The sequence below is a fragment of the Bubalus kerabau genome, chromosome 22 (genome assembly GCF_029407905.1).
Source record: "Bubalus kerabau isolate K-KA32 ecotype Philippines breed swamp buffalo chromosome 22, PCC_UOA_SB_1v2, whole genome shotgun sequence".
NCBI classification, from domain to species: domain Eukaryota; kingdom Metazoa; phylum Chordata; class Mammalia; order Artiodactyla; family Bovidae; genus Bubalus; species Bubalus kerabau.
In genome coordinates this window covers 49,147,880-49,161,991 of record NC_073645.1, presented here as the reverse complement: position 1 = coordinate 49,161,991, position 14,112 = coordinate 49,147,880, and the positions used below count along the sequence as shown (strand labels likewise).

The window sequence follows — 14,112 nt, the reverse complement described above, 5'->3', positions numbered from 1 at the left end:
GGATCTGTTTATACCGGCAGTTGCCAGTACGCTGCTCCTGCGATACAGTCAACAAGAATCTTTGGCCCAAATCCGGTTCCTGTCATTACAACTGTCCAATAGTAAGGTTTAGCTGATGAGATGTGAGTGATTCTTTCTTTAAAAAGTGTGGGCGGTGGTGGGGGGGGTGGTATATTCTCAAACTATTTTTATTTGAAATGAGCAAGTACTATTAATCAAGTTGTCTGTCATGTAAATGACAATAAGACCATCAGGAAGAAAGATCTTAAAAAGGGTCTATGAATTGGAATCTGTCTTAAACTTTTCACTTTGTTCGCAGAAAGAACTGTCAAAACAGCACAGTGAGGGCTGTGTTTAAATATTTTGTAAGAAGGGATGAAATCTTAATTCTTTGGTTTTCTTCTACATTAGAGGAGGCTGTGATTACAGCATGTCCACTGTGGTATCTGTGGGCAGGGAGAGAGATTCTGGGTTCTTAAGCCTGACATGGGGTCTGCAGGGTGTGTGCTGGCCACGGTGACCAGGTGACACGCCCCGGGAAGAGGCTGGGTCAGGCCATAGCAGAGGGGTGACGGGCAGTCCTTCTGCGGGGTGTGCTTACCATGAAAACAGACTTGACCTCAAACCACCTCAGGATGCCAGGCAGTTTATATGCAGTGGTGTAAATGGTCCTCTCGATCCACATATTCTGCAAAGGGAACACAGACCCAAGGCGGTTAGAAGAAGGATGTTGTAGGCGGCCGACAACTTCTGCCCTCAGGGGGGTCTGCTAGGTTCTGGGAGGCAAGGTCACCAGCCACCCAGGGGACACCTCACGCTCTGCTGAAGCCAGACCATCACACACGACACGTGGTCCCCTGCTCCCTGGCCAACGGCGCCCACTTCCCTGGTATTTGGAAAAGAAAAGTATAACAGACGAGTCAGGAAGAATTATCTGCATCCAAACAGGGAAGGTTCCCTCTGAGTGAGCAGATTTTTGGAAAGGCTCTGATGAGTTTAACGTTAGCCTTACTTAGTGTTCAAAAGAAACCTGAGAAAAAAAAAACAAAAAAACAAAAGAAACCTGAGGATGCAAATCCATTGAGGAAGATGGGGCTTCATAAAAGTGACCTCTCATATTCTAATAAAATCAGTCAGCATTTTAATGATTGTTTTTTTGTATAACATATATTTACATCAGAAAATAAAGATATGGAAATAGAAGGCAGAAAAATCACCCAGTACCCAAAGATGATGGAGAAGGAAATGGCAACCCACTCCAGTATTCCTGCCTGGGAAATCCCGTGGCAGAGGAGCCTGGCATGTACAGTCCATGGGGTTGCAACAGCTGGACATGACTTAGCGACCAAACCACCGCCATCACCGACCACCCAGAGATGACAACCTAAACTTTTACTATCTATTGTTAAGGGTACTTATTAAGCATTCATAAGTGTGTATATGAGTATTTTCAGTGAAAATACCATTTAATAATCTGCATTCTTCCTAAAGAAGTTTCCTAAGTGACACAGTAGTAAAGACTCTGCCTGCCAATGCACGAGACGCAGGTTTGATGCCTGGGTCAGAAAGATCCCCTGGAGTAGGAAGTGACAGCCCATTCCAGCATTCTTGCCAGGAAAATCCCATGGACAGAGGAGCCTGGAGGGTTATAGTCTGCAGTATCACAAAGAGTCGGCTACAACGGAGCACACACACACAAGCTTGCACACACTTCCTGAAATGGTACATCTCGGATTGAGGGAAACTGTATATAAGCTGCTACACATAATTCCACCTCTGTCCCGTGGCTGCCCTGAACTCCACTGCAGAGTAAACAGTGGCCCTTCCATCCCGGCCCCTGCTGCAGGATGTCAAGCTGGTGGCGGCCTTTGCTGGCAAAACCTCCCAGTAATAGAGAATCACTGAGTCTGTCCATAGTGGTCCAGATACAAAGAGATGGCATAATGGAATGGCAGCATTTCCAGAAAACTGGGCTAGAACTTGGAAAGCATTCTCCCCAAACCTCAGACTACAGAGGAGGGGAAGGGGTAGGCCCTGGCGTGGGGCCCAGGGACACAGGCTTCTTTTGCCCCCAGGGGCTGGCGGGCAGGCGCCGGTCTGGAGACAGCAGTCTGCACGTTCAGAGCTGCCTGCAGCCACAGCTCACTATTCTCCCCAACGCCTCAAGCCAGCACCCTCCTAGGGGCCTTCAGGCTCCACACTGACTCCTCTCAGCCTTCGTCCTCCTCTTCTCTGGCCCTGGGTTCCAGAAAGTCACCCCCTGGCCAGGTTTGGAGGTGCTGAGCTGCTCTGAACTCCCCGGCTGCCCTGGCAGGGCAGTACGTAGACTCCCCACCTTGGGCCCCAGCCTGGCTTCCTGTGGCCACCAAACCCACATGCTTATCTGGAAGCCAGGAGCTTTGTCAGGCCCATGAAGGACTAAACCCCGTGGCTTCTGAAAGCCTCATCTGCGTGTGAGAGGACCTAATGGGGCCATTACGGGATTTCAGGGCCATTTAGAAAAAGCCCGGCTCTGAGGCTTAGCGCAGCTCCAGTGTCGGGAGCCCCGGTTATTCTTAGCTCTGCCCCAACGGCTGCAGGCTCGTCGGCAATTTGCCTGACCTCCTTGTGTCTCTTCCTTCACGGTATGAAAAACCTACATGGCTGTGAGATGTGAGAGGCGTGAGGGAAATTCAAGGAGGGCCCGTACATTCTGCCTGGAGGATGCTACATCACGGATCAAGTTACTGCCGAGCAGATCAGAGCAGAGATTTCCATAAAGCTCGGCCCTGGCCTGGGGGAATGGGAGCGTACCTGTCCCTCTCCCCATCACTGACGATGCCACAGTGAAACCCATCACCAAACAGGAGCAGGAGGCCACAGCAACCAAGAAAGAGGGGACTGACTGGGTTTGAAACAACCAGTGTTGACACGGGGGCTGCCTTAGAATTTCCCGATTCCGAGCTCCTGGTTGACACACAGAGAGCTGTGGCTGGAGGCCCACAAGTGTGGCCCTGAGGATGGAGAGATCACAGGAAACAGGGAACGTGGTGGAAGCTTTGCTGACAGCGCTCTGAGCTTCCCTTTGAGTCAGCAGATGCTAGTTCAGCTTTGCCCTCCTGCACCCCCAGATACCTGCAGGCAAGGTGCCTGCCAGGGGTCCTCAAAGCTAATGCTGCCCTGAAATGTGGGCCAATCTAGGGATTACCAGAGGAGGTTTTCAGGGCAGGAGGAGAGAGAAATAATAACATTTAAAACAAACAAACAATGTTTGATTTCATGCCTTTTCAAACTGGAATCCATTCAACTGGTTATGCATATATTTTATTTGTATTTATTTATTTTTTAGGCCGCACTGGGCAGCATGCAGGATCTTAGTTCCCCGATCAGGGATGGAGCCTCGTGTCTCCTGCATTGGGGGTCCAGAGTTTTAACCACTGGACTTCCAGGGAAGTCCCTGTGCCTATATTTTTTTTTAAAGGCTGCAGGAACCTGTGTTAATATTTCCAGGTCTCTAATGCAGTGTTTTTAACAAGGCACAGACGTTTAGCAACGTGTGGAAACATTTGTGATTGACTGTCACATCTGGGAGATTGTACCTGGCATCCCGTGGGTGGAAGCTGAGGATGCAGTTAAACATCCCTCGAGGCTCAGGACGGCCCGCCCCGTGAGAACCACCAGGGCCTTTGCTCAGCTGCCCGGGAACACCCTGCTCCGGCATGTGGTGCCGGAGTGCAGTTCAGGCTGGGCACTGCAGAGTGAGCACAACCCTCCTCCTTGCTGCGTGCCCGAACAGCAGAAAGCCATGTCAGCACACGGTGCCTCCATGAACTTCTTTATAACAGAGACACCAACACCTGCTCCAGGACTCAGAGCCCAGAGGGAGGCTCAGGTACATGCGGGAGGGAGGCGAGTGTGCTCTGAGCACAGGAAGACTCTCAAAGCGCCAGTCACTTTCTAACAGCATCACAGGGACCTTGGTGACAGCGTCTGTGTAACGGTCATCATTGCACTGAATTTGGAGGGGTCGTATGTCAGGATCTCTGTGCATAACACACACGGGCATCAAACCCTGCACTGTGGGATCTCTGAGGATATGCTCTTTTTTTTTTGACGGGCAGTTTTGTGAATGGTGGCATGAGGTTGGGGGGAGGGAGGCCATTTTTGCTTTTTTACCGCAAATTCGTTGTCTGGGTTTTTCTCTCCCTTGCGGATCGGACGAGAATATTCAAATCGCTGGACCTCGTTGACTCTGTAGAAACTGTGCAGAGACAGGGAAATCATTAGCTATTTCACTGGAGAAGCAGCCGATTTGCTTTTAGCCCTGGGATCTGGTCTCCCTATACGTCACTGCATCCCTTAAACACCTCCAACCTTGACTTAGAGCGGTAGCTGGGCTGTTGCTCCCCACCAGCCTCACAGGAGAGACGTTGGCAGGTGGAAAAATTACCTTGGGTTCTTTGCCTTGTCTCTGTCCCTGCCAATGCTCAGGGGAGAAGAGATGCTGAGTAAGAGTGAAACGGGCAAAAACCGAGGAAAGGTGATGCAAAAGAGAGAGGAAAAAAAAAACAAAACCTTTGTTGTTCATTCTTGTGTTTGTTATTTGAAAGTTTTAATTCATGAGTCAATCATCAATGTATTAAATAATTTACTAAGTTTATTAAACTTATAAGAATGCATCTTGATTATGTTTTAAAGGTTTTGTATATTTTAACTGCAGATCTACGAAAGGCAGATTCTGCAACCACCAAGGGTGGCAGACACGGATGGACAGCTTGCCTTTCTCCTGTGGGGAGGAGGTGGGTTTCACACACACCCCAAAGGCAGGCTGGGAGGCTTACTCATTCTCCTGCTCTGAAACACAGGTAGGCATTCCACACCAAAGGGAAATACAGGAGCATGTCCACGGTTCACTATCACTTAATGCCTCTCTCTGAGAAAACAATATGTTGCAAAACTTAAAAATCTAAGCCTGATGAAAGCTATCATTCCTCAGTAAGTCGAGTCCTGGTTTATTATTTCCCATGTTTGCTGAAGAAAGGTTAAAGAAATCGTAGTGAATTTTGCAGAAGAACCCAACCCGCCAAACTGCAGGATGTAAAACAGCATATCCTGTGCATTATGTGGCCATCAAAGAGGTCGCCTTTTTTCAGCAGAACAAGGATCAGGTAGAAAAAGAAACTCTTCACATCAAAGAGACGTCTAGGGTATGTGTTTCTACACCGCTGCTAAGTTAGGGGCAGTTCAATGCAGACACATACAGTCTCACTCAGATTCGGACACCTGGCCTGTGAGTTTGAAAACCCAGCTCTGAATCCCATATTATGGAATCACCCTGTGGTAGAGGAGAAGGGTCTCTTCACCCGGCACCTGATTCTCCATCAGGAGCGTATGTCTGAATCCCTTTGCCTGCCTTCTGGGATCCAAACACTCAGGCTACCATGCAGGCACACAGACTCAGATCTCAGGCTGTGGGGCGGGGCCTGTGCCCTGGAGAAAAAGTCTAAGGGGGTCTCTCACCTGGTGGGTCAAAAGGAGACTGGAGTACCCCCTCCTTCCCCTGACTTTCCTTGTCTCAGTCCCAGGTAAGGGAGGGCTTCCCACCCTCCCAGCCACACTTGTTAACAACATCTCCCTTCCCTACTTTGATGCTAAAGAAAATTAGCTTCCCCTGCTTTTCAAAGTAAACAGAGCATCTGAAAAGTCCATCAAAGGCTAACATGCATCCTTTGACAGGTGAAGCTATGAAGAAGAGATCTGTGTACGCCTCTTACCACCCTCCTGTTGGGTCAGGGAAATGGGTTGATTACCTTACAATCTGCTCTGACACGGGCCTGTGAAATTTAGGAGGCAGATCAAGTTTGGGCTTTACTGTGAAGCACTGAATATCTGAAGGTCAAAGGTTAAGGCCATCAACCCCACGTACACCCAACCATGTGAACCAACAGCTTGGCCATCATTTTCTGTCCCACGTGGTTGTCTGAAAGGATACATTGGCCAGGAGAGTTTTTAATGTCGTCGCCTGGTGGAGACGTTGTCTTCATCTTCTCAGCGTTTGGAAACTGAGTCAGTAGACGAGCTTCAAAATCCTCTCGACGTTCATACTCTTTCCCTCGATAAATGAACACTTTCCCCTGCAAACAATGACAAGCATTAAACAACACCCGAGAGACTGGGCCAGGAAAAGTGCACACATAAATGCATCGGTCTTCAGAGTGGGCTGGACAGTGTGTTAAGTGTCACTAAATCGAAGAACAGCTTGTAATTGCAGTGGTCTTACTAATCAAGAACTCAGGAACAGAAGACAGGTAAGTTGATACTGTTGAAGAAGCACTAAACACGCATTATTGAAGTCTAGCTACACATTTCAGCCTTAACAGCAGTAATCAATTGACAAAATCATGAAAAACCAAATGAGCAATTAGCGTCCAAATCCTAGGGGCAGGAAATGATCAGACAGGTTAAAGGCACTAGGGCAAATGGAGAATGGTGTCCACATCTTCTTCTTGTTTCCAGGTGGTTGTTGTTTTTGTTGTTGTTCAGTCACTCAGTCGTGTCCAACTCTTTGTGATTCCATGGACGGCAGCGTGCCAGGCTTCCGGTCCTTCACCATCTCCCGGAGCTTGCTCAAACTCATGTCCACTGTGCTGATGATGTCATCCAACCATCTCATCCTCTGTCGCCCCCTTCTCCTCCTGCTTTCAATCTTTCCCAGCATCAGAATCTTTTCCAATGAGTTGGCTCTTGGCATCAGGTGCACCAAATATTGGAGCTTCAGCTTCAGCATCAGTCCTTCCAATGGAATTCAGGACTGATTTCCTTTAGGACGGACTGGTTGCATCTGTTTGTAGTCCAAGGGACTCTTAAGAGTCTTTTCCAGCACCACAATTCGAAAGCATCGATTCTTTGGCACTCAACCTTCTTTAGAGTCCAACTCTCACATCCGTACATGACTACTGGAAAAACCAGTTTTGACTATATGGACCTCTGTTGGCAAGGTGATGTCTCTGCTTCTATAAGCAGTTTTCATTTTGCCAGAGAGAATTCAAGAGATCATGAAGTTAAGGTGGGGCCTTGGAGCCTGAGCATGACTTTCCAAGCTGAATCCTATAGGTCACTGCCAGGAGATGAGCAGAACCCAAGGGACAGGGGTCCAGACAAAGTAGAGAGGCCCACGACTCCTGGTCCCTCTCCTGGTGCTGAGAGGCTCTCATACGAGCAGCTCTGAGGAGTTTCCCAGGTTTGGGGGCTCAGATGACACCCAAGACCCTCTCGTGCCATCCCAAACAATAATGGACAAGGGGCAGCACCCTCTCTAGTCTGCTGACCGGAACCCACCGTCCGAGAGCTCGTCTCAGTCTGACCCAGCAGCGGACCCACCATGAACTGTGGACGTGCTTCTTCCCCAAGGTAGCTCAGCGAAGCTGGCTGGTCCTGAGCCCGTGGCACCCAGCACAGCACTGGAGCTGCACCTGGCCTTGCTCTGGGCTCTCTGCTGTTGTGAACAGTAAGGGGGTCACGGGTTGGTGTCACCCAGGTGGTCGGCAAGCTTCCTGCCTCCGCCCGGAGAGCCTGAAGCTGGGCTGAGTCTACTTCCTGTGTCATGACCTCAGGAAATAAATGCCCTTCCTTGACTTAATAAAAGCCAAAGGAAAAAAAAAAAGTCCAGCGGGTGGTGGCTGGACTCCCCTCACTGAATGTTTGGAGCTGTCTTATGGATAATATTCCATCAACAAAAGACAGAGCAGAGCATGTAGCGTTCTCCTCCCAAAGACTTGAGTTTTGTCCCTCTCCAAGGCCACATCTGTCACCTCCGTAAATTCTGAAGAGTCCACCTAGGGGTTGTTTCGGGTGGTGACCTTGGGGTGGGTGATCGGGAAGCCCTCCTCTCCGCTCAGGCTGCCTCGTTGAGACCTGTCTGATGACACGGTCACTCTGTAAGTATGTCGGTAAGGAAAGTTCTGGTTCCAAGAAAAAACAGGTCTCTATATCTTCATGGATTCAACAGGTCTCCATACCTTCACAGATTCAACATGGGTATTCTGAACAGTAACTGAGTCACAAAAAAAGGTGTTAATGGGTAGCGCGATGCTACAGCTCCAGAAGGTTCCTGAATCTCCCCCTCCCCACCCATCTTGCCCCATCTGAGGGTGGTCTCAACATCACCAACTGCAACAAGGAAGGGACCATGAGCAGAAGCCACAGGGCCCGAGGAGCCAGAGGCTGGGGGCTCTTGGTTCTCCTCCCTGGACTTGGTTGTTGCTTCCATCAGGGATTGTTGGGCAAGAGGCTCCAGGCCGGCTGGTCAGGAGTTAGGGCAGCTTTGTCATCTGCCCTGACCCTGGGTGGACGCCAGTGTAGAGGAGGGGAGGAGGGACAGGGTGGGGAGGGGAGGAAGGGGAGAGGGGGCGGGGGATGAGGGGGCAGGGGATGAGGGGGAAGAGAAGACAGACAGACCAACAGTTGGATCCTGCAGACTCAGCTCAAAGTCAAAATAAAATCTGTCTAATAAATTTAAAAAAAAAATAGAGCTCCTATGAGGCTCCATTTTTCCCCTTCCCTAGTCCAAAGTTATTCTGAGTCCTTTTAAATCACAAAAGAGGGAACAATTTAAAAATTGAATGCTTTTTTTCCCACTTTGTGCTTAGGTATGTCTTAACGCACCCATTACAAGAGAAAAATGTTCTCTTTTCTCTAAAAAAATAATTTCAAGTAGAAACCAAAGTAATACGTAGTCTTAATTAGAAATATAAATACACAGCATGAGCATCTTTTAAGGCTATAAAAAGGCAAACATTTCAGAAATTCAGGATGATTTAATGTATAACAGGCTAGTACAAAACTAGCATGCATTTATTAGGCTTTACCCTCGAAGGGAGACATAATAATAAAAGTGTATATAAAGGCTTTAATAGAAAAACACTAGTGAGTTATAGATGGAAACACTAATAACATTTTCTAGAAACATCAATTACTTTGCATTCTGAAGTGGTCCCTTCAAGCCTGAAAAGAGGAGGGGAGTGTAGGTATAGTCAAAGATATTTATTCCTTGTAAGAACCATAAATATTAATATAAATGCAAAAAGCTCCACATGTGATCAGTTCTGAAAGCAACACAAAGGGGAGGGCCAGAGAGTCAGTTCTCCAAGGCTGTGCCCCCAGTGCCACCTGAAGCAGACAAATATCCTGCCCCCTTTCTTGGAATTGCCAATGTCATTGTCAGATCGACCCCGGACAGGTAGCCTGTGAAGTATAATAAATATATTGCTATAGCCCCACAAAACCAGCCAGGTGTGGCGGGAAACCAGCTCAATATTAATCAAGCCCTTTAAGCTAGTTATTCCTGCTTTGCATTGTCCTTTCGACGGGCAGGTGACCCAGTGTGGTCCTTGGAGCGTGGGTCTCGCATGCCCTCCCAGGAAATCCCTGGCATCAGCTGGCTCGGGGACCGAGAGATGCTCAGCCCACAGGGTTGCCAGGACAGGACGCCGGGACAGAGCGTGGTGGCCTTAAATCCTAGCAGTGTCCACAGAGGGTGGCACGCACCCCACACCCAGCACCACCCAGCTCAGTGTGATGCAGGGCTTGTCTCTCCCTCTCGATCTTTCTTAGACACACACACAGAGGTGTATGTACAGATTCACACACCTTAATTAAAGCCTTATTAATTAAATTAATTAGTTAAAGATTGTCTTTTAACTTAATGTCAAAATCTTCCTTAATTTAGGGCTATAACCAAACATCCTTTATTCATTCTTCGGAAGGGGGGACTTTCTCCAGAATCTGAGTTTCTGATCAACCACTCTCTTCGGTGTTCATGGCCAGAGCTGCATGACCAAGACTTCGGAGTCAAGGAGAGACTGAAAGGGACAGTCCAGATGCCTCTGGCACCCAGCCAGGACCCTGTGTGTGTGGATCAACTGACAGGTTACCTCCTGGAGCAGGTCAGTTCTGCAAGGGTCACCTGCTGACATTTCTATAAAGAATTACAGGTCTTCAGCAAGTTAGGTCCCTTTTGCTGGTGGCAGTGTGAAGGGATGTCTTATACCCTCAGGGACACCTGGGAGTTCGGAAACGCTGGGGCCAAAGAAACACACCTTTGAGGCTGGGAGAGTCTCCCAGCTGGATCTACCTGCCCCAAACATCTGAGAGATCTGCCTGCCCCAGACATCTGGGAGACCTGCCTGCCCCAGACATCTGGGAGACCTGCCTGCCTCAGACATCTGGAAGAGTTGCCTGCCTCAGACAGGTGTGCCCTGGGTACAGTGCCTGCTTCCCTAAAACCAGAAGGATCATGCATGGGCTCCAAGGAAAACAGAAAACCAGGTGCCATTAAAAAAAAAAAAAAGATCGAAGATCGTAAGAAATGACAGGCAGACACGGTCAATGGCATCCAAGAAAGAGTTTTTGAGAAACTCTAAACACGTATATTTGGAGAAGGCAATGGCACCCCACTCTATTACTCTTGCCTGGAAAATCCCATGGGCAGAGGAGCCTGGTAGGCTGCAGTCCATGGGGTTGCAAAGACTCAGACATGACTGAGCGACTTTACTTTCACTTTTCACTTTCATGCATTGGAGAAGGAAATGGCAACCCACTCCAGTGTTCTTGCCTGAAGAATCCCAGGGACGGGGGAGCCTGGTGGGCTGCCGTCTATGGGATCTCACAGAGTTGGACATGACTGAAGCGACTTAGCAGCAGCAGCAGCAAACAATTCTATTGGGCTATTTTTTCTTCTTTTTTTTCTATTTGAGACACTGTTTCCATCCCTGGATTGCAAAGATCCCTTGGAGATGGAAATGGCAACCCTCTCCAGTATTTTTGCCTGTGGAATCCCATGGACAGAGGCGTCTGGTGGGGCGGCGGGTGCGGGTCTACCATCCATGGGGTCACAGAGAGTCATACACAACTCAGTGACTAAACCACCACCACCAAACAATTGTATTAGTAGGTTAGGCAGCATTTATTTACAAGATTTCTGGCCTAAAGATTATCGGGTGATTTGACTGATGATCATACTGTTTCTTCAATCATGTCAAAGAGAACATGCTTGTCTCAGGGATGGAGGGTGAGTCCGAGTTTCCAGCACTGGAAATTCATGGCCAGTTTCTCATATACTTTAAAATATGCATGCTTGGAAATTCCCTGGCGATCCAAGGGTTAGGGCTCTGTACTCTCACTGCTAAGGACCCAGGTTCGATTCCTGGTTGAGGATCCAAAATCCCACAAGCCACACAGCCAAAAGAAGAAACAAAAATACATACGTTCAGAGCAGCATTATTCATATTAGCCCAGACAAAGTCTGCCAAGGACGAATGGATAAACAAAATGTGGTACATTGACATGAGGGGATATTACTCTTCCATGACAAGGAATGAAGTTTTGATACACACTACCTTGTGGATCAGCCTTGAAAGGTCTGTAGAATCAAGTAAATTCTGAGACAGAAAGTAAGGTCTGGGGTGGGTGGGGAGAAGAGAAGGGGAAATTATTGTTTACTGGGATTGGAGTTCCAGTTTCGGAAGATGAAAATAATCTGGAGATGGGTGGTGGGAACAGTTGTACAACAGGGTAAATATATTTAACGCCACTGAACTGTATACTTAAAGACAGTGAAGATGGTAACGTCTATGCTATGCATTGCTGTTCTTGAGTTGCTCAGTCATGTCTGACTCTTTGTGACCCCATGGACTATAGCCCATCAGGCTCCTTTGTCCATGGGATTCTCCAGACAAGAATACTGGAATGGGTTGTCATTTCCTCCTCCAGGGGATCTTCCTAACCCAGGGATCGAATCCGCATCTCTTGCACTGGCAGGTGGATTCCTGACCACTGAGCCACCAGGGAGGCCTATGTTATGCATTTCTTACTATAATTTTTAAAATATACATAAATCTCTGACGAAGAGTTCTCTTTAGGAAAAGAGAGATGGAATGCTTATATTCAATCAAAAAACATTATCAGCCCCTCTCTGGAAACCTGAGGCAAGTACAGAGGTATGAAAATAATACAGACTCGCTTCCCTGGTAGCTCAGTCGGTAAAGAATCTGCCTGCGGTGCAGGAGACCGGGGTTCGATCCCCGGGTCAGGAAGATCCCTGGAGGAGGAAATGACAAACCACTCCAGTATCCTTGCCTGGAAAATCCCACGGACAGAGGAGCCTGGTGGGCTGCAGTCGTGGGTTGCAAAGAGTCGGACACGACTGAGCGACTTCACTGAGAGATGCACTTGAGAGGCAAACCAAATCCTTCCTTGGAAAGAGGAGGCGCTGGCTGCCCAGGGAGCAATGGTAACCCAATCCAAACAGAGCCCAGAGTTACCCGAAGGAAGGTGGGGAATCCTTGTCCGTAGTAACCGACGGCAAAATAGTCAGGCTTGGGACGTATCACCTTGACGATGTTTTCATAAAACTGAGCCTGTTTTTTCTGAAAAGAAGAGAAGAAATGCATTTCAGGTTTGAATGGAGTATCTGAGAATTTGTGTGTCTGGATTCTTCCAGCTTAGCCAATTCTAGGGGGTGGGAGGGGGAGAAGGTGGGGGAGCACTGATGCAGGCGTGGAATTTAATCTCACCACGAAGCTATGACAGCACTTTTCATTCATCGCCCGGCATTCAGCAGGCGAATCTGACCAGAAAGCCAAATTCAGCAACCGGTTGTGATTTACAGGTGTTTTCATCACCAAAGAAGTGCCAGAGAGATGGCTTTTATCCTGATTCAATGTCTGGTCTTTAGTATTTTTAAAACATGGTATCGGTCAGATAATGGGATACATTAAATAAGGATTTAAAAGGGGAGAGTTCTGTTCCACATTCATGGTACACATTACAACATCATTAAGTCGATCTGCTGGATACAAAAATGATTCAGCAGAGAAAGCAGTAATTAGAAACTGGTAGGTTCTATGGAAGGACAAAGGGTTGGGCCACCCTCCATCAGTCCTTCATGGAGACGGGCTCAAAGTTGAAACCACTGGAGACTCCTGGAGACCTCTGAGCATCCAGACCACTAGACACCTGGGCTCAGCAGTTTTCACACGCACATCCTTCAGAGGCATCTTCGAGTTTGATGACGAAAGCTCAGTGGGGAATGCTGCTGAGCCAGAATCAACCAGCAAAGAAATCAAAACTGTCCTCCTGGACAAATGAAGGAGAATCCCAATGTTAAAAGGAAAAGAGGGACTTTCCTGGCAGTCCAGTGGTGAGGACATGTCCATGCTTCCACTGCAGAAGGCATGAGTTCCAACCCTGGTCGGGGAACTAAGATCTCCCACGTCGCTTAGGGAGGCCAAAGAAATGAATATAAAATAAATGGCTGTTGCATTAAAAAAGAAGAAGAAGAAGAAGGGAAGGGAAAACTTTCAGAAGAACAAGTTGAGATTGCTTATTTTTTTTCAGAGAAGGAAAGGAAGACCTACCAGCAATTCGCTGAGCTGTTCATAATCAAACATTTCGTTCTCATACTGTTCTGCCAGCTCCTTGCCCAGGGCGATGGCCTCCTCCCACATCTGTGAGGGAAGAGAGAAAAACAAGGGCAAGAGAAACGCAAACCTGAATCACGTGGTCAGAGAGGGAAATAGCAACACCGCGGTTCACGATGCAACAAGCTGGAAACACGCCTGCTTAACCTGAAGACGCTGGAAAAATACAGATCTTTTCTACAGGCTCATGTCCTTTGGCTTGGGCCTGGTTGACCAGACCAGTCAACTACTGGTTCATCAATCACACTGGCTGCTGCCCCTGGTCAGAGCAGCCAGCTGGCCGGTCCTGCCCCTCTGCGGGCCGGCCTCTGAAGCCCATCTGTCAGGGCAGCCATGGAGCCCAGCAGGGAAACCACAGGGCGAGTTCGAGAGCAGTGTTTGTGCAGAAACCAAGGACCAGATTTTGGTACTTTCCCAAATCATCCCACTTAAAAGAGCTATGTGTCAGTGGTCAGAAAGACAAGGATCTATTTCAACTCTGATTTAAGGCTTGTAAGAATTTCATGTTATATGGGCAGATACCATTCAAAAAACTAAGATCATGGCATCCGGTCCCATCACTTCATGGCAAATAGATGGGGAAACAATGGAAACAATGAGAGACTTTATTTTGGGGGGCTCCAAAATCACTGCAGATGGTGACTGCAGCCATGAA

The 14,112-nt window shown here is 48.1% G+C and overlaps 1 protein-coding gene across 6 annotated transcripts in view; it reads right to left on the bottom strand.

Annotated features, from left to right (window-relative positions):
* Positions 1-14,112, bottom strand: part of DOCK1 (dedicator of cytokinesis 1) — a 560,005-nt gene that overhangs the window by 34,458 nt on the left and 511,435 nt on the right. For all 6 annotated transcript variants that reach the window (XM_055560921.1, XM_055560923.1, XM_055560922.1 and 3 more), the window contains 6 exons: positions 13,395-13,484; positions 12,300-12,404; positions 5,972-6,113; positions 5,790-5,868; positions 4,156-4,240; positions 602-688 (listed from right to left, as the gene is read on the bottom strand). In XM_055560921.1, coding sequence (XP_055416896.1) covers positions 602-688; positions 4,156-4,240; positions 5,790-5,868; positions 5,972-6,113; positions 12,300-12,404; positions 13,395-13,484 — 588 coding nt within the window. The remainder of the gene's footprint in view (positions 1-601; positions 689-4,155; positions 4,241-5,789; positions 5,869-5,971; positions 6,114-12,299; positions 12,405-13,394; positions 13,485-14,112) is intronic.